Genomic DNA, 18,022 nt, shown 5'->3' with positions numbered 1-18,022 from the left:
GTAGTGAGTAATTATCAATCTTGTTGAATCAGCAATAAAAGCGAGGCCTTTTCCACCCCTAATGGTGGGAGCATGTATCTGTGTCACTTTCTGGCCTCTGTTTGACCCATTCACTCCTGTGCTTCCAGATTCCCTTCCAAAGAAACTGTGGGAATGTGAGCTGTGTGGCAGATCTACAGCTGGACTTTAACTTCTTGTAAGAATCTCATCAGACCCAAACACACACAGGTGGATCTGAAGATGGAATGTGTGAAACTCTGTTTATTGTTCACTTTCAGGAACAAGACTTTGCTGGTGGTGGATCAGTCATATTTCATCATCACTGTTTCTCTGCTGAATAAAGGAGATGATTCCTTCAACACCAGTGTGGAGCTTCGCTACCCAGAGGGCCTGTCGCTCTCCAAGTTTGACACTATTAAGGTACAGCTAATCCTGTTTGGAATCATTAATGCAAAGCCAACAGTCCCAGTGAAACTACTCTGCTACTGCTACTGACCCCAGAGAATAATAGCAACCTACACTTAGTGCCTTTGATGATGGAACAGTACATAGCATGGCTGATCCACAATATACACCTTTTTTTCTATTTCTTCCCAGTTCAGTTATAATAAATGCCACACATTAGATAGCTCTTACTCTATCACACAATGGTATTAAGCTGTGATGACAAAGGCTAGCATGTGCTTATTCCAAGAAAATTGAAGCAAGCCAATATCACTGGACAGCTCAACACAGGAGAATGCTGATGGCCAATTCTGTTACATCACCTAACAAGGTCACAGGGGAGTGAGAGCTAGCCCAAATAGGCCCTCTTGGACACCTGGATGGATGTTGGATGGCTGTGGCATCAGTGAATTTACTATATTTGAGCTAGCACTTTGAAACTATGCTGTACACAGTGTGATGCTCCTGAGAGAGTTAACTGTTGTGTTGGGAAACCATACCTATAATGTCTCTTCCAGGCCAGCAGGAGGACTCTGAGCAGTTGTGGAGATCGAGATGATGGTGCTCTGGATAAAACAACCTGCAGCATCAGTTTACCCGTGTACCGCAAAGGCACCAGCGTAAGAGAGATACACTATATTTATGACAACCTGAGGTTTTCAAACATGTAATGCAATCTTTAGAGATATCGATTGATACCTAGTGTTTAAAATTCTACATAAATATTTTGAATAGCACAATACCAGTGGTCACCAACTCTCCTTTTCAAATTCTGCTTTCCTGCAAAGGTTGGTATCGAATATTCTGCCCCTACCCTTTACAAGACACTAATGTATCTGATTCAGCCAATCAGGAACTTCTGAAGACATGAATTAGCTGAAGTAGGTTTGGTAGACTGTGGTTAATACAGGTCCTAACAGGAAGGTAGTCCTCCAGAGCTAGGGTTGCTGATAATGGAAACTATTGGAAATATATAAAACTGTTATGTTTAGTGAGGTATACGCCTATATATTGTCACATTTGCACATATATAATCTCCCAAAAGTTGAAACACAGAACAAAGATTTGCTTGTTTAACCTCAACGGCAGCATTTCTCAGGTGTATGGTATGATAATGATTATCCATTGCATGTTGTAGGCATTATTCCAGGCTACGTTTCGTATCTCTGGATCCTACAGGTGGAGTGACATGATGGAGATGACTCTTGTGGCCAGCAGGTAATTAAGCTCAGAGGATCATTCTCAGGCTCCTCAGGCTGTTGTATAATAGGTTATAATAGGCTTCTTCAGGCTGTTGTATAATAGGTTATTTAATGCATCAAAAGACATGTAATTAAAGCTTGCAATGGAAAACATTAGTAAATGTAAGTGAAGGAGCCTTCCAAACTGCAGTTTAATGATGTACTGCTCTGCTTTAAGTTCTGTGTGAATGAGTTTTATTCTTTTTATGTGTTTACAGCAGTAACAATGGTAACCAAACTAACGGAACAGTGACGAAAACTCTGCCAGTTCAGTTCGCTGTAGACGTAGCCATCAAATTGTGAGTAAAATTTCTTTCCAGAGGCATGAACCCAAATCTCTTGACTGCCTACGAACACTGCAGGAAGGGTCTCAATGTGGTGTTTTGTGAAATCAATATTTGAGCTTGAAACCGGGCAACATCTGCCTCTAGCATGACTAATCGCCAAAACCGACTGGAGTCAGGAGACTAGAGACTGGCTGCTTGCATTTTTAGGATATTCCAATCCTAACATATCTCTCTCTTCCATGACCATTGTAACAGAGACCGCCACTCTGCATTTCTTAAGGCGGTGCAATATTTGACGTTTTCCCACTCTCGGTTTGGACTGCCTCAGACTGAGTTTGTCAGCAAGACATAAATAAGGAAAGATAATGAAAAGTCTGTGTGTCCCTGGCCCAAACAGTAGTTTGTGTTCCTTGAAATATCACAGTATTTGTGACTGAAACCAAGGGAGGAGGAAGTGGGTTTCCAGTAAGTTAAATCCTTGGTTCTCATTTCTCTCAGCTGACTCCTCTGACCTCCCCCATGTGTCACAAAAGGGCAACGTATAAGGAACTGTAACCCCTAGTTCAGGCCACATTTGTCAGGACCCAGCCAGGTGCATTAAAAAAGCTAACTGAAGGAAAGCCAGACAATCTATATCCCAGGTGAGGAATAGCCACCATCTGTACTCAATGCCTCTGGCCCTTATGTTTGAGGACAATCGGTAATCTTTTTACCACTGCTGGATCAAAAGAAGTTTGTAAAAGTGCAGATACATAAAACCCTAAAATCCCCCAAAAATATCCCGGTTCTCCACTGTCCAGACACTGTTTCACTTTAAGTGGGCTGTGGTAACTTGAAGAAAGAGGGGAAGGAAAATGGAAAGGAGACCAATTGCTCCATGGTACCACCAGCTCAACAACTATAGCAGGTTCCAATGGCCACAGCCACTGAGCACTGAGCTAGGCCTCTCTTATGACTAGAGGGCTTAGTGGTTGCATTGCTCTTCATTGTCAGTGTTTCAGTAACCCCATTGAGAACACGTCTATCTCTGTAATGTGGGATAAACTACAGTAAATGATGAGTGAAGAAGAGGTGTATAACATTACCTAATACTTAGTTAATTTGTTCATAGTTGCCCATGCCTTGGGTTCACGCCCTGCTCCTTGGACTGCTCCCCTGCTACTTGGAAATGAGCGATATGTCTACCGTCTAAAATGACTTAACACTCAGTTTATAGTGCGCAGGTCCTGAAGTCCTACTTAGATTTGTCTTTCCTTCGTGAGCACAATACAGTGGTAGTACCTTCAATAATATAAAGATATTTGTGTGAGTGGCAGTCCAGTTATGTGAATGTATTAAAATAACTGGCAAATGTGTGACATTGTAATGACCATATGATCAGTGTGTGATCAGGAGTAGTCTTGTTATTTATTCTACTGCATAATATTCTACTGCCACCTGCTGGATATTCACAAGCATAACACCTCTTACACACTTTGTATTGGATTCTACAGAGCAGCACTATTTCCTGTTTATCATTTTAACTGTGATTTGATAGCATCATATGAGAAACTCATATTTATTGGATATTCATTTTTTTGTATAGAGACCGCATATTGCCACACCTATTCCCAATGTCAATTGTCCATCCAATCTTAGATAAGGCATAATCTCATACAAAATTATCTGGAAGTCTTTCTATCCAAAGAGTTAGGCCAGCTCCTGAACTGCCAGCAAAGTGATGCAAAATTTGGGCAGTAGTTCTGTATTTTGTTTTGGCCACTGCAGCGCTGTAACTCTTCATTCCTCTATTTCAGAGATTCTGATCATTCTGTAACCTATCTGAATATCTCTTTGGATGACAAAGGCCCAAAGCCTGTTGACATTGTCTATGAGGTGAGTGGCTTCTAAATACAATGCATGGCCCTTCGTTTCTTCTAGGTGTCCCAACCCACCACAGACTCCTTTAAAGTTACCCTAGCCCCACTACTGATCCCTCCATTACTGATCCCTCTAAATACACATTCTCAATTACAAACCCATCTGAAGTTTCCCCAACCCTACTACTAATCCCTTTACTGATACACTATAGTCTCCTCTAAAGATATATTACAGTTCCCTGAAAGTTATCTCCATCCCACTACAGATTCATCTACAAACACCCCACCAACTACAGACCCCTCTAAAGTTACCCCTACCACGTTACAGGTTACTCTACAGATACATCTCCAATTACAGACGTACCTTCTTAAAATCACCATACCCCACCTCACTACCAATCACTCAGTTAACGCTAGCTTACTAAAGATCTCTCAAATTAAAATTCATCTCACTACAGTTCCCACTACATATCAGACCCACTACTAAAAGTTACCCCTACTCCACTACAGATTCCTTAAAGTTACCTTCAGCCCACTATAGATTCCTCAAAGTTACCCCTCAACAACTACAAAGTTACCACACACCAATACAGATCCCCCAAAGTTACCTTCACCTTGCTACAGATTCCTCAAATTTACCTTCACCCCATTACAGATCATTGTAAAGATACCTCCCAGCTATTACACAGTTCACCCTACCCTACTACAGATCCCTTGAAGTTACCTTCACCCAACTTCAAATCCCTCTGCAGATACCCCCAAGTTTTTACCCCACAGAGTTTCTGTCATTCCACTACAGATCGTGCTACAGATATCCACAACTACTACAAAGTTACCCCTACCTCCCAAAGTTACCCTCATCCTTCACCTTACTACAGATCCCTCTTACCCCTCCTACAGATCCCTAGTTACCCCTACTCCACTACAAATTCCTCTACAAATACCCCCAGCTACTACAAAGTTATCGCTACCCCACTACAGATCCCTCTACAAATACCCCCAGCTACTACAAAGTTATCCCTACCCTACTACAGATCCCTCTACAAATAACCCCAGCTACTACAAAGTTGTCCTACCCCACTATAGATCCCTCTACAAATACCCCCAACTACTACAAAGTTATCCCTCTACAGATAACTCCCCCACTACAGATGTATTTAAATGTATCTCTACCCAATTACAGATTCCCATAAAGTTGACAGTAGAATCTGTGAAATAGATCAAAGAGATGTATTATGTATGTGTATATATTACATTTGTATATATGCATCCATTAACAGGTGATTAATAACGGAGTGAAAAGTCTTCCTGTTTCAGTAAAGTTCATGATGCCATCTAAGATAGGGGAGAACTTCATCCTAAGAAACCACAGCATCACTAAACCAGAGGTGTTCATTCTTTTATTCATTCATTCATTCATTAGATTTCCCTTCTCTGTGTAAATGATTCACGTATTTATCATTAAAAATCTGTCTTTACAGAACCCGACAGACTGCAGCTTCAGAAAGAAAAACGACTCTGCTGTAAGATATGCCTTTATTAACATTCTGTGAAAATGAACAAACACTGTCTGTCTGTTCTTTAACTTTTTCCTTTCATTGAAATGCCATTCATTGCATTTATATTTGCAGAACGCAACTAATCGCATTCACTCATTAAATGTGTATGACATTATCCAACATCAAGAGTTTCTAATGCAAATCACATTTTGTTGCATTATGTTGTTGAAATGACAAAAAACTAGACATTTCTGAAGCAGACGTCTGGAAAGATTCATAAATAAAAAGACAAAACTTTGGTATAAAGAAGTTCAGATTAAAGCCTTTTTAGCCACGGTGTTAAACATCATCAAAAAATCATTAATATTGTAGCATTAGCACTATTCAAGGAGAGGCAGCTTTCAGAGAGCTTGTGGAGCTTTATTAACCAGCTGTTTTTCACCACAGCCTCATCATACATAAGCAGTATATTCTAAACAGTTCACTCCAGGCTCGCTACCTTTTACTTTCAAGTACAAATCAGACAGATTAGTTTGTTTCCCATTAAAGGCAGTCAAATCTGCGTTCTGTTTGTGCAACTTTGAGGAATAAGGGCCACTATGTTTCCTTAATAGTGCAAATAAAATTTGGCTCCAGAATTGAACCCTGAGGGACACCTTTTTCACCACAGCCTCATCATACATAAGCAGTATATTCTAAACAGTTCACTCCAGGCTCGCTACCTTTTACTTTCAAGTACAAATCAGACAGATGCAATCTGGAACAGCTAAGAATCTCATGTATACAGAACAGTGTTTTCTGCATGAAGAGTCATCATAAAATATCCAGATTGCACAGATTGGCCTTTATTCATCAGAATGGTCAAATTGTGATTAATTATTTAATCTTTAGCATGTCTGTATGATCAAACTCATGTCTGGAAATAGTGTGTGTAAAATAGAGTGTACCAATACGAATAGCATCCATTGTCATTGATTCACAAGCTGCTGACCTACACATATTGATCTCACACACTGAAACTGATTCATCATTTGCATCCGCTTGTGTTCATGTTGTTTTTCGTGAATCAGACAGTTTAGTTTGTTTCTCATTAAAGGCAGTCAAATCTGTGTTCTGTTTGTGTAACTTTGAGGAATAAGGTCAACTATGTTTCCTTAATAGTGCAAATAAAATTTGGCTCCAGAATTGAACCCTGAGGGACACCTTTTATGATGTCGTTTGTAGTCTGAAAAAACAAAGCACAGGTCTGTTGATGACACACAGATTGTCTCAGAAATGAAAGGTTTTTTAATTGTTCTTACCGTTCTCTGTGTGAATGACTCACATGTTCACAAATAATCTGTTATACTAAACTTTTTGTTTACAGAACCCGATGGCCTGTAATCTCACAGAGGAAACTGACCCTGCTGTAAGCCTTGCCTTTGGTTTATTAACATTGTGTGAAAACAAATAAGCATATCTGTCTATTGTTTGTTTATATGTGGTAACAAAAAGCTAAATATATATATATATATATATATATATATATATATATATATATATATATATATATATATATATATATATAATCATTATCAATTAATATTCAAAAAAATTTGTTTATTTAAATATTAACACTTTTCTCAGCAAATAAACACAAACTACACAAATAAATCGATTTTGAAAATGCATCTTGGGTGCCAAAGACTTTCATACAGTACTGTATATGCTTTGTTTCATGTCTGTTGATATTAAATCAAACAGTCTTTTGAAATATGAGGCTCATTTGCTGCGGCTCTTGAAGAAAAAGTGTTCAAATGTCCATCAAAATCTGCGACTCTCAGTGTTAGTTTGAGCTTTATGGCTCAGTCTGGACTAAATGTGGGCCAGTAAATGAAGCTGCAGGTCAGTCAGTGTGCAGCATTACACTGTAATCTTACAACACTGCTGCCACCATCAGGTGAAAGGAAGAGCTGCAGTACACACATCTAGGCTTCATCCAGATTCTGAAAAGGTTTAATGTTCCTTTTAAATAAGCTCAGTTTTTCTTCAGATTTTCTTCTTTTATTCTAAAATAGCCTGTTTTCTTTGTGTGTTTGTTTGTTTTTATTTACACCAGTTGTGTTTGAATCAGAAGAGCTGTGTGAAGTTTGAGTGTCCGTCCTTCTGTCTGGAGAAAGAATCTCATGTTAAGTTTGAGCTGAAAGCCCAGCTCACTTTCCTCAACCCTAAGCAGTTCACACAGGTGAGACACATTTTATATGTTTTAATCAACTTTCCGCACAAATTCTGCACCAAAATGTTTCTTTGGGTTTATTGAAGGAAATCCGTCACGTCATTTTTTCCCAATTTATAAAAATTTTATTGAGCTGAACTGAACAAGCATTAACATGTTTGTTTATTTTAATACTTTGGATGAAAATGTAGCTGTAAAAACAAACAGGCTGTGTGAGCCTCAAAAATAAGCTGTGATATAAAATCTGATGTAAAGAATTAAAACCGTTCTCCTCTACAGAGATTTCACTTCAGCAAGTTTAGTTTGGAGGACAGCTTCTCGAGCTCTGCTAAGCTGGACTTTGACAAAAAACTCTACCATCAGATCGATAATGGCCCACAGGTGAGAGCCGTTATCAGACAGCAGCCCAGCGCTTTAACCTCCTGTTACACCTGTATAACTTCCTCCTTTCCTGTTTTGCAGGACGATGGCAGCAAACACCACAAAGCACAGGTACAAAATCCACCTTCATTTTGCTTTAAGTCCTGATTGATTATCTCAGGTTTGATGAACATTTTTAAGATATAATGCATTTGTGTCCAACAGATATTTTCCTAAATTTCAGGCTTGGGTTTTCTTTAGTTTCATAGATTAACTCAAAATGAAATGGCCTTAACTGAATTCTATAGAAAAAGGTACAAACGTACAAAAAGGCCTTTGACCTTTTGATGCTGGTTTCCAAAGTGTATTCTATGGTTTAATGTGGGCTAAACTACCCCGGCAGAATACGTCTTGACACAGAGATGCATGTTTACTACTTTATGCCTTGCTGCACATCCAGAAAATAATTAGTTTTTGATCACTGGAGTAATTTTGACTCACAATGTCTCCATGAAGTAGCACATCAGATGTTTTCAGTTTTGACATTTATTACTTAAATCACAGTGCTGTTTTGGCATTCATGTATTTGTTGTATGCTATGCATTTCAATAATGCTGATATTGCAATACAGCATACTCTTCATGCCTTAAAAGAAATGTAACAGCTACAACAAAATGATTCATTTATACTAATGCAAAGAACAGACTGTCATTTACAAATGTATCAAATTTTCAGTTATTATCTTGAACCAAACTATATTTTAATGAATTAAAATACCCTTATTAGTCCCAAAATGGGGAAATTTCACCTCTGCATTTTCTGGAGAAGTGGGCAGCCCAATCCGCAGCGCCCGCGGAGCAGTTGGGGGTTAGGTGTCTTGCTCAAGGACACCTCAGTCATGTGCTGTCAGCTCTGGGGATCGAACCAGCGACCTTCTGGTCACAAGGCTGGTTCCCTAACCTCCAGCCCACGACTGCCATAAAGCCAGTGCTCTCTATTTATTTAAGTGTCTAACACACTTTGTATTGGGCATCCATGATATATATAAATATCGCCTTTTTCAGTTTTTGACATAATGCCTGTTGTCCTGTCTATTCTAATGGGACCAAAAGAAACGGGCCAAAACCACTTGGAAAAAAGTTTGGTTACATTGACCTACACTCAACGTACAGTACGTGTTTTTCTTCTCCTGTAATGTTACTAGTTTGGAGATGCAAGGTTTTGTCCGGACAGCAGACAGATATACTCTAGATCTAAATAATCTATTTATCGATCTTCTATCAGACATGTGGTAATTAATGCCATCTAACAAACTACAGTCTCAGAATATCAAGGTCTAAACAGCAAAATACTGAAAGTTTTTCCTGTGTCTGATCTCAGGCCAGTGTTAAGGCTGAGCTGATTATTCCTCCTGATATGCATATGATCGTGGGCTCGGGTGCAGGCGGTGGGCTCCTCCTATTCATCATCTTCTTCGTGCTGCTGTGGAAGGTAAGAGCCAATCAAAGCACACTCCATCAGCCAAGATTAACTCTCTGGCTAGTCTCACTGTCTTATCCCAAGCCAGAGTCCTTCATTTCTCCAAAGAGTTCAGTGGGTTTTGTTGGCCAATGTGGACAAATCCCACCTACCGTAGCACGAAGTGAAGGTCTGACTAACATGCAGACTGACCAATCACACACCGCTGCTTTAGCATAATGAGTTGCCTATGGACAGAATTTTGCTTCCACAATAAGACAAAGTAGTTTGACTGCCTGCAGACACACGAGGATGTCTGAGCTCACGGCTACTGACTTCAAACTAAAGTTCTTGGATACTTTTAGTCCAATTTCAGTCCGGCGACTACATCTCAGTGCGAAAGGCTCGTCCTGTGCCTGTTGCTGTCGCTGCTGCTGTTATCGTCACTGTTTTTGGAGCTGTTTTGTTTCATTCAGGCACTCGACTGCGCTCCTGCCCTGAACTCTGGATTTGATTCTCTGGATTGATCCACTTCGTCTGAAACTTGATCTGAAGGCAAAACCTCTAAATCACTCGATTTATGTTAACGCTCTCTTTAACAGTCCTCCAGGTTCTAGGTATTAGCTGGGTAAGTGTGAGGAACTCCCGAGTACTACTACTACTAGTCTAACTGAAACACTGAACTATGCACACTATTACACCGACAGAGGACGCTGTAAAATCCCAGTTTCTACTGTAACAAGGTGGTTAATACAAACATGCGATTTTCCATTGTAATGTCACGCATTCAAGCGGGAAGTCCATTGGATACCCATTAACTAAAAAAGCAGTAACTTCCTCTCCCAACTGCTAAACGTGGCTAAAACTGGGGCAAAAATCTGTAGTGTTAAGGGAAGGAGGGGATGGGAGTGGGTTTGTGGGTAATTTGCTGGATGAGAACATTTTGTAGTGCCATTGCACATTTACCGTGCCAAGCATGAGCTCATGGTGAGAATCCAGGTCTGGGAATAACTTATTAAACATTTGTTCTTGGGAATCTGCAGCCAACAAAGACATGCCCCTCAAAACCCCGCCCCCAAATTCCTGTACTGAGACTCTTTTAACAAGGGTACAATCAACACACGCAAACCAAGCTAACAGACCTGGCTTTTGTGGGAGTCTGGATACATTTCTGGATTTTTATCTGGAGATAAGTTAATTATCTTGTGATCTCAAGATAACAACTTTGCTGCCTTTTAATTCACGGCATAATTAACTCGTTATCCTGAGATAACAAGCCATAAAATTATAACTCGTGATCTCTCAGGACTTCCCTGGTTTCAACTGAAAGAGGTAATGTTTATCTGATCTGTGTTCTCAGGACACGGGACTCATTTCTGTGTTAGGTTATGCACTTTATTGGTCCTACAAGGGAAATTTGTCATTCTGCTGCCTAACTGCGCCCAATCTGGGAGCCGGGGGAGCAGCGCTGGAGTTTTCTGGGGGACTTTTATGAGAGTTTTCTGGGGGCTAACTTAACAATGCTGATGAGCACACCACCGCCCCCTACTGCAGGTTCCCCCTTCACCAGGTGGTGGATTGGTTCAGGAATATCACACTCAGTTTAATAATCTTTGTTCCCCTCAACATTTTTTTACGGTTCTCCCCAGACGTTCTCGTTTTGGGATCACGTCTAGTCCCATCAGACATTTCTGCCGAGGCTCAGTCTTAGCCTTTAGGATCCTCGGACACTAGCAAAGCTGTGTCAGCAGTGTGTGGCAGAATGAGTAGCTTTGCCACATCCGTCTCCGTTTGACCACGGCAAATGAAATGTTTTGGTCTTAAAATATTCAGCATTTTAATGTGTTTGAAAAGGAAAGTCAATCAGTGATCAATGATTTCTGGGGGCTGAAGTCCGCATTTACACCTTCACTCCTCTAATAAACTTCACCTGACTAATGCAGTAATGTAACGCCCATCTGGATGGCTTGGAGGGGTGGACACTCAACAGGGCCACATTGAACACAGTCCTGAAACAGAGCTCTTTTCCTCTCTCACTTCCTGCAGTGCGGGTTCTTCAAGCGCAAGCGTCCGGGTGAAGAAGATGGAGAGTGTGCAGGCAGAGAAGCTCAGCTTGAAGAAAAAGAGAAGAACCCCAATGATTGTAATAGTCAGAATGAAGAGACGTCTTCTAAACCCGACGATAAACTCCTCTCCAGCAACGGCTCTGAGAACGGAGGAGCACCAGCATCAGAAGCAGTGAAAGGAGAAAGTGGAGAGTAAAGAGGCTTTGCTGTCAGATCAAACCTTCATTTAGGCTAAAACAATCATCCTGGAATAGATGGAACTTCTGCAGGTTCTTTAATGTCTTTGCAGGCCTATGTTTGTGTCTCTTTGATTCATTTACACTCACCGGCCACTTTATTAGGTACACCTTGCTAGTAAAAGGCTGGACCCCCTTTTGCCTTCAGAACTGCTTTAATTCTTCATGTCAGACTTTCAACAAGGTGCTGAAAACGTTCCTCAGAGATGTTGGTTGGTTATTTGAGTTCCTGTTGCGTTTCTATCATCTGGAACCAGTCTGCCCATTCTCCTCTGACCTCTCACATCAACAAGGCATTTTCGTCCACACAACTGACCGCTCACTGGATATTTCCTCTTTTTCGGACCGTTCTCTGTGAACCCTAGAGATGGTTGTGTGTGAAAATCCCAGCAGATCAGCAGTTTCTGAAATACTCAGACCAGCCCGTCTGGCACCAACAACCACGCCACGTTCAAAGCCCCTTAAATCCCCTTTCTTCCCCGTTCTGATGCTCGGTCTGCACTTCAGCAAGTTGTCTTGACCACCTCTACATGCCTAAATGCAGTGAGCTGTGGCCGTGTGATTGGCTGATTAGATATTTGTGTTAACAAGCAACTGAACCCAATAGAGTGGCTGGTGAGTGTAGAAATGAATGTGCTTAATTCACCTTTTGTCCATCATCAAACTCCTGAAACAAGCCTGTTTAAATTTGACAGAAACCATTAAAAAAGTTAATTAAAAAAAGTTAATTAAAAAAATTGATCTGGATTCTTCTTTACTGTCACTTTCATTTTACATTTACACTTTTTTAGAATTTTATTGGTGTCTGGTAAGACAGCGGCTGATTGGCAAGTGATGATATGTTCCTCACTTATGTGAACCAATCAGAATTAGAGATGTTTTTTTTTCAGGTGTGTTTTTATTCATTTTATGTAACAGTGTGTTAAAACTATTTGTTTGTATTTCTTGTACAGCATGTAACAAATATATGAAATTTTTTATATTGTACACATATTACTGTTATTCATATTGTTATTGTTTTTTTATTCTTACTGATACTTTTACTTATACTGATACTTTTACTCTTAATTATTGTTAGATCCTAGTGTCAGTGCATTCTCCTGATCAATACACAATCCTGGGTTCATGACTATGGTACACATAAGGCCTTAGGGCTTGCGTCATACAGAGGCCTCAGCTTTTCTTCTCAATGTATATAAACTCTGCTATTCTGATCAATAAACGGGAAAAGCCTTCTGAGTACAGACCTGTCTCTGTGGTTATTTGAGTTCCCCCCAGCCGGCTGAAGGCTCAGGAGGACGGAGGGATTCTTGCTTAAGTTCACAGCTTTGGTATTGAGGTTGAACCATAGAACCTAAAACCATCATCAAACGGTTCTAACACTTATACCAATACCTTTACTCTTTCTTATACCGATACTTTTACTCTTTCTTATACCGATACTTTTACTCTTTCTTATACTGATACTTTTACTCTTAATTATTGTTAGATCCTAGTGTCAGTGCATTCTCCTGATCAATACACAATCCTGGGTTCATGACTATGGTACACATAAGGCCTTAGGGCTTGCGTCATACAGAGGCCTCAGCTTTTCTTCTCAATGTATATAAACTCTGCTATTCTGATCAATAAACGGGAAAAGCCTTCTGAGTACAGACCTGTCTCTGTGGTTATTTGAGTTCCCCCCAGCCGGCTGAAGGCTCAGGAGGACGGAGGGATTCTTGCTTAAGTTCACAGCTTTGGTATTGAGGTTGAACCATAGAACCTAAAACCATCATCAAACGGTTCTAACACTTATACCAATACCTTTACTCTTTCTTATACCGATACTTTTACTCTTTCTTATACCGATACTTTTACTCTTTCTTATACTGATACTTTTACTCTTTCTTATACTGATACTTTTACGTATACCGATACTTTTACTCTTTCTTCTATCAATACATTTACTCTTTCTTATACTGATACTTTTACTTTTACTCATACCTATACTTTTACTTATACAAATACATTTACTTTTACTCTTACTGATACTTTTATTTTTATTCTTTCTTATACTGATACTTTTACTCTTACTTATACCAATACTTTTACTCTTGCTTATACCAATACTTTTACTTATAACAATACATTTACTTTTACTCTTATTTATACCAATACTTTTACTCTTACTTATATTGATACTTTTTTACTTTTACTTACTTATACGGATACTTTTACTTATACTGATACTTTTACTCTTTCTTCTACTGATACTTTTACTCTTACTTATACCAATGCTTTTATTCTTTCTTATACTGATACTTTTACTCTTATGTATACCGATACTTTTACATACACCGATACTTTTACTCTTACTGGTACCATTACTTTTACTGTTACTTGTACTGGTACTGTTATTATTACGTTATTGTTACTATTACTGGTACTGTTAGTATTACTGTTACTGGTACTGGTACTTTTACTGTTACTATCACTGGTACTGGTACTTTTACGGATACTGTTACTATTACTGATACTGTTACTGGTACTTTTAGTGTTACTGTTACTATTACTATTTCTGGTACTGTTATTGTTACTTTTACTGGTCCTGGTACCATTACTTTTACTGTTACTGGTGCTTTTACTGTTACTGTTACTATTACTGGTACTGTTACCGTTAATTTTACTGGTACTGTTACTGGTACTGATATACTGCCATTGCTACCATTAAGGTACTGTTACTACTGTTAAGAAATTTTTATCATGAATATTTTATTTCCTTTTATTTTCATATATTTTATATGACATATGTATTGCATTTCTTTTCCTTTGATCATTTTATGTATTTATGAATATTAAAAATCAACATTAATATTAATATTAAGCTGTGGTGTTTGACTTGAAGAAAAGTAGATGCTTTAGCAGAATTAGGTGTTTGGAATAAAGTAATAGGAAACAAGTAACTATTACAAATACTATTAAACTTTACAAATAAAAAAAGAACAATGAGAGTATTTTACAGCATTTTTTAAAAATACTGTTGAAAATTGCTATTTTTATCATCACTGTAGCTAATAACTTACTCTTGCTGGTCCAGATGTGCTCTCATAATGGGAATATATATCTCGGGATAACTTTTTTAAGTTGTGGTGTTGGGTTGTGGAGCTATTAAGGATATGCCCCCAAATTCCTCTTGTCCAGCACTTTTAATGTCTGTAGCACAATTGCTAACATAAGCAAAACAATTTAGATAATGAACCTCTAATCTGAACAAATGTCCCTCCTACAAATGAATGTTTTTCAACGCCATTAGATTTAATTAAGTTGCTCGAATCAACAAAAACAATTCAGATACTTTATTTGACGGCAGTAAGTCAAGTATCCATGGACTTTTGAAGGCATAAAAATTCCTTTATACTGAGTTTGATTGTGTTGTTCAACTAAAGGGAAACGTGAAAATACTTTTAGCCATCTTCTTACATCCATGTGCTAACTGCTAACTTGTTGTCCATAAGGCAGTGATGACCAGTGCAAAGTTCATTCTAGGCACCTTGGGCTAGAGGGTGGGTGTTTGGGTAGATTAGCCTAGTGTAGTTACTTAGCCTGTTTGGTATATCTTGTCTTCCGCCCAATGACTGCTGGGATAGGCTCCAGCTCCCCCTGCAACCCAGAAGGATAATCGGCTTAGAAAATGTGTGTGAATGTGTGTTTGGTAGTCAGGCTAGACCTTGGAAAACAGAGTTAACAAGTTAAATGAAAACCACAGTGACAAGACGAAGAAACAAGATCTGCCCTAAAGTAAAGAGTGAATTCACTCAGAAATAGAGGCTACGTTCATTTATTCTGCTTTCATTCACAGCCATGGTGAAAGTGACGTTTTTACAAATGGCTTGAAATTGGATGCTGGGATAAATCTTATTCAATAAGTTGAACCTGAGATAAATGACTGTAATAACTTATTCAGGCCAGTAGTAGGAGGAGTTCTGCACCATCGGTCTACCAGTGTACCACAGAGACAGAAGAGTAAGCGAGGTAGACCTTATTTACACTGCACTGACAATCTTGAGGAAATTAAGAAAAGTATTATAAATCACACATTAATCATTTTTAACAATACGTTTATATGATGGAAAATAAGGAATGGATAAGTATTCAATTAGAAATATTTCTCTGAAGGAACCCACCCAAAACAGATCCCTCTGAAGTTACCCTCCCAACTACGGTCTTCTCTAAAGGTTTTGTGACTTTTTAATAGACCCCCTAAAAGTACCCCAACTCACAACTAAGCCCCACTGAACAGATTCCTCTAAAGTTTCTCTGATCCCACAGTAGATCCCCTAAAGGTACCTACCCCACTATAGACTGATATAGAAAAATATATCCTGATCAGTTTTTGGTCATATTGTCTTGTCATATGAGTTTCATGTGAACATATTTGTCTCTATGTACTCAACTCCCACCCCACCACCACCCACAGTATCTATCTTTGCATGTCTAAGTCTCTTTATATTCAGATGTTTTAAAGTCTGCAAACTCTAAAGTCCACATTTGTGTTTTTTTACTGGTGTCCAAGTTAATGGTTTTCCCCTTTTGTCTGGAAACTGTCCAAGTGTGTCCCATTTCTGAAAGGTGAAAATGTTGCAAGACCACACTAAACATTAAATTTCAGGTCTAGACTTGCAGACACGAGGACTTCACCGACAAATCCACAGGGCCACAGGGCTCTAATTATCTAGACCATAAAGGATATAATGCAGGCTTTCACTCTTAGAGCTACTCAAAATTCATTAAAAAATGCACATGATGACCTGTGTACTAGCATTTCTAGTTTGGGGCTGTAAAGCCAGCAATAATTTGGGATTTTACAGGTTACCTGCTGAAAAAGATGTTTCTAGATTCAGAGGCTGAGGCTCCCCCTGCTGTTCAAACGGCCTTTACTGTTTTTAACTTGAATCCTTTAAAATGAATGGAATCCTTTTTTTAAAATAAACCGATTAAATTGATCATCATAAACTGAAAAACAGTGAGCCTTACCTTCAGGAAATACATTATTTCACTTCCTGCTGGTGTGGGTTTCCTTTCATTCACAAAAACAAAACTTGTGTTAATCAAAATGGAATCCATTTTTTTGTGGAGAATAAATTATCTGTACATCTTACTAATTCAAACCTTTTACAAACTGCTTCTGTTTTTTCACTGGCTGTGTTTACATGCAAAGATTTTTGACAATCTGATTGAATACAATCTGATTACAGATTCAGACTGAGGTGTTTATTCTCACTCTACTCAACAATCTGCTGGAAAATACTCCTTTACATGCTCACTACAAGAAATCTGATGCAAAAATCACACGCATGCATGGAGTAGCACTTAGAGTAGATGTTACCATGACAGAGAAACATCACACCAGACCAGTCAGAGTGAGATGAGCAGCAGTGAGCAGTGATTGTGTTTTTAACTGCTTTAAAATGACGTCAGACTCAGGAAAACGTCCTTCACACGTCCTTATTAAAGAAGGCCGAGAGGAAGACGTCGTGCTCTGAGACGCATAAGCTGGACGTCCGTCCCACCGCCGTCTTTTAAAGATCAGAGCATGAACTTCGTCTCCTCTGCAGACCAGTTTCTGCTCCGCCGTGTTGAACGGTATAAACTCTCACTGTGACGCGACGCTCAGGCAGAACGGACTTAAACTTTCCGATAGGGAATGTAATCGGATACAGGCGTTTACACGGATATTATTCTATTTAATGGATTATTTACAGGATTATTCACTTTCGTTTAATTGGATAGAAATTGTATTCTGAATGGCCTCAATCAGACTAAACTATTCCGACTGAGGTGTTTACATGGACGTATTCTATTCCGATTGAGCTATTAGTCAGATTATTAACAGATTATTAGGCTGCATGTAAACGTGGCTACTGTTAAAATGATCAATTCTTCTGCTTACATGGTTCCTGTGTTATTATGTTTTTTTTTATCTAAGTGCTACAATGCTAGTATTATTTATAACAGTAATTGTAAGTACTACCTGCTGAAAAAGTTCACATATAGACCTGTAATAAACACCCAATAAACTCAATGAAATATACTAAACATATCCTTTTACAGAATACTGAATCAGTTCAATGCTTCAGTTCAGTGTTCTGACATGCTGTCTCAGAAATACTAGTGAAGAATGTTAATAGTGCAAGAAAAACACGTCCACAGTTAAATTATTGATAGCTTTTGAACAAACAAACTGAGAGTATGGACTTCTGACGATGACCTGCACTAGAGAGAGGTGATCAGGTTCACTGGCCACAGACTAAACAAATAAAAAGTTCAGAAACTGAAAATACAGCATCTTTAGCTCAGACCATCATAGCGTGTGTT

At 38.9% G+C, this 18,022-nt stretch overlaps 1 protein-coding gene across 1 annotated transcript in view; it reads left to right on the top strand.

The window, feature by feature from the left end:
- Window positions 1-11,868, top strand: part of zmp:0000001082 (integrin alpha-D) — a 63,698-nt gene extending 51,830 nt beyond the window's left edge. The window contains exons 19-32 of the mRNA XM_017684450.2: window positions 129-196; window positions 279-420; window positions 963-1,064; window positions 1,583-1,662; window positions 1,904-1,984; window positions 3,769-3,847; window positions 5,112-5,219; window positions 5,313-5,354; window positions 6,697-6,738; window positions 7,429-7,554; window positions 7,825-7,926; window positions 8,008-8,037; window positions 9,286-9,396; window positions 11,410-11,868. Coding sequence (XP_017539939.1) covers window positions 129-196; window positions 279-420; window positions 963-1,064; window positions 1,583-1,662; window positions 1,904-1,984; window positions 3,769-3,847; window positions 5,112-5,219; window positions 5,313-5,354; window positions 6,697-6,738; window positions 7,429-7,554; window positions 7,825-7,926; window positions 8,008-8,037; window positions 9,286-9,396; window positions 11,410-11,625 — 1,329 coding nt within the window. The 3' untranslated portion in view covers window positions 11,626-11,868. The remainder of the gene's footprint in view (window positions 1-128; window positions 197-278; window positions 421-962; window positions 1,065-1,582; window positions 1,663-1,903; window positions 1,985-3,768; window positions 3,848-5,111; window positions 5,220-5,312; window positions 5,355-6,696; window positions 6,739-7,428; window positions 7,555-7,824; window positions 7,927-8,007; window positions 8,038-9,285; window positions 9,397-11,409) is intronic.
- Window positions 11,869-18,022: the final 6,154 nt, after the last annotated feature.

The sequence above is a fragment of the Pygocentrus nattereri genome, chromosome 12 (genome assembly GCF_015220715.1).
Source record: "Pygocentrus nattereri isolate fPygNat1 chromosome 12, fPygNat1.pri, whole genome shotgun sequence".
NCBI classification, from domain to species: domain Eukaryota; kingdom Metazoa; phylum Chordata; class Actinopteri; order Characiformes; family Serrasalmidae; genus Pygocentrus; species Pygocentrus nattereri.
This window is presented reverse-complemented; position numbering and strand designations above follow the sequence as displayed.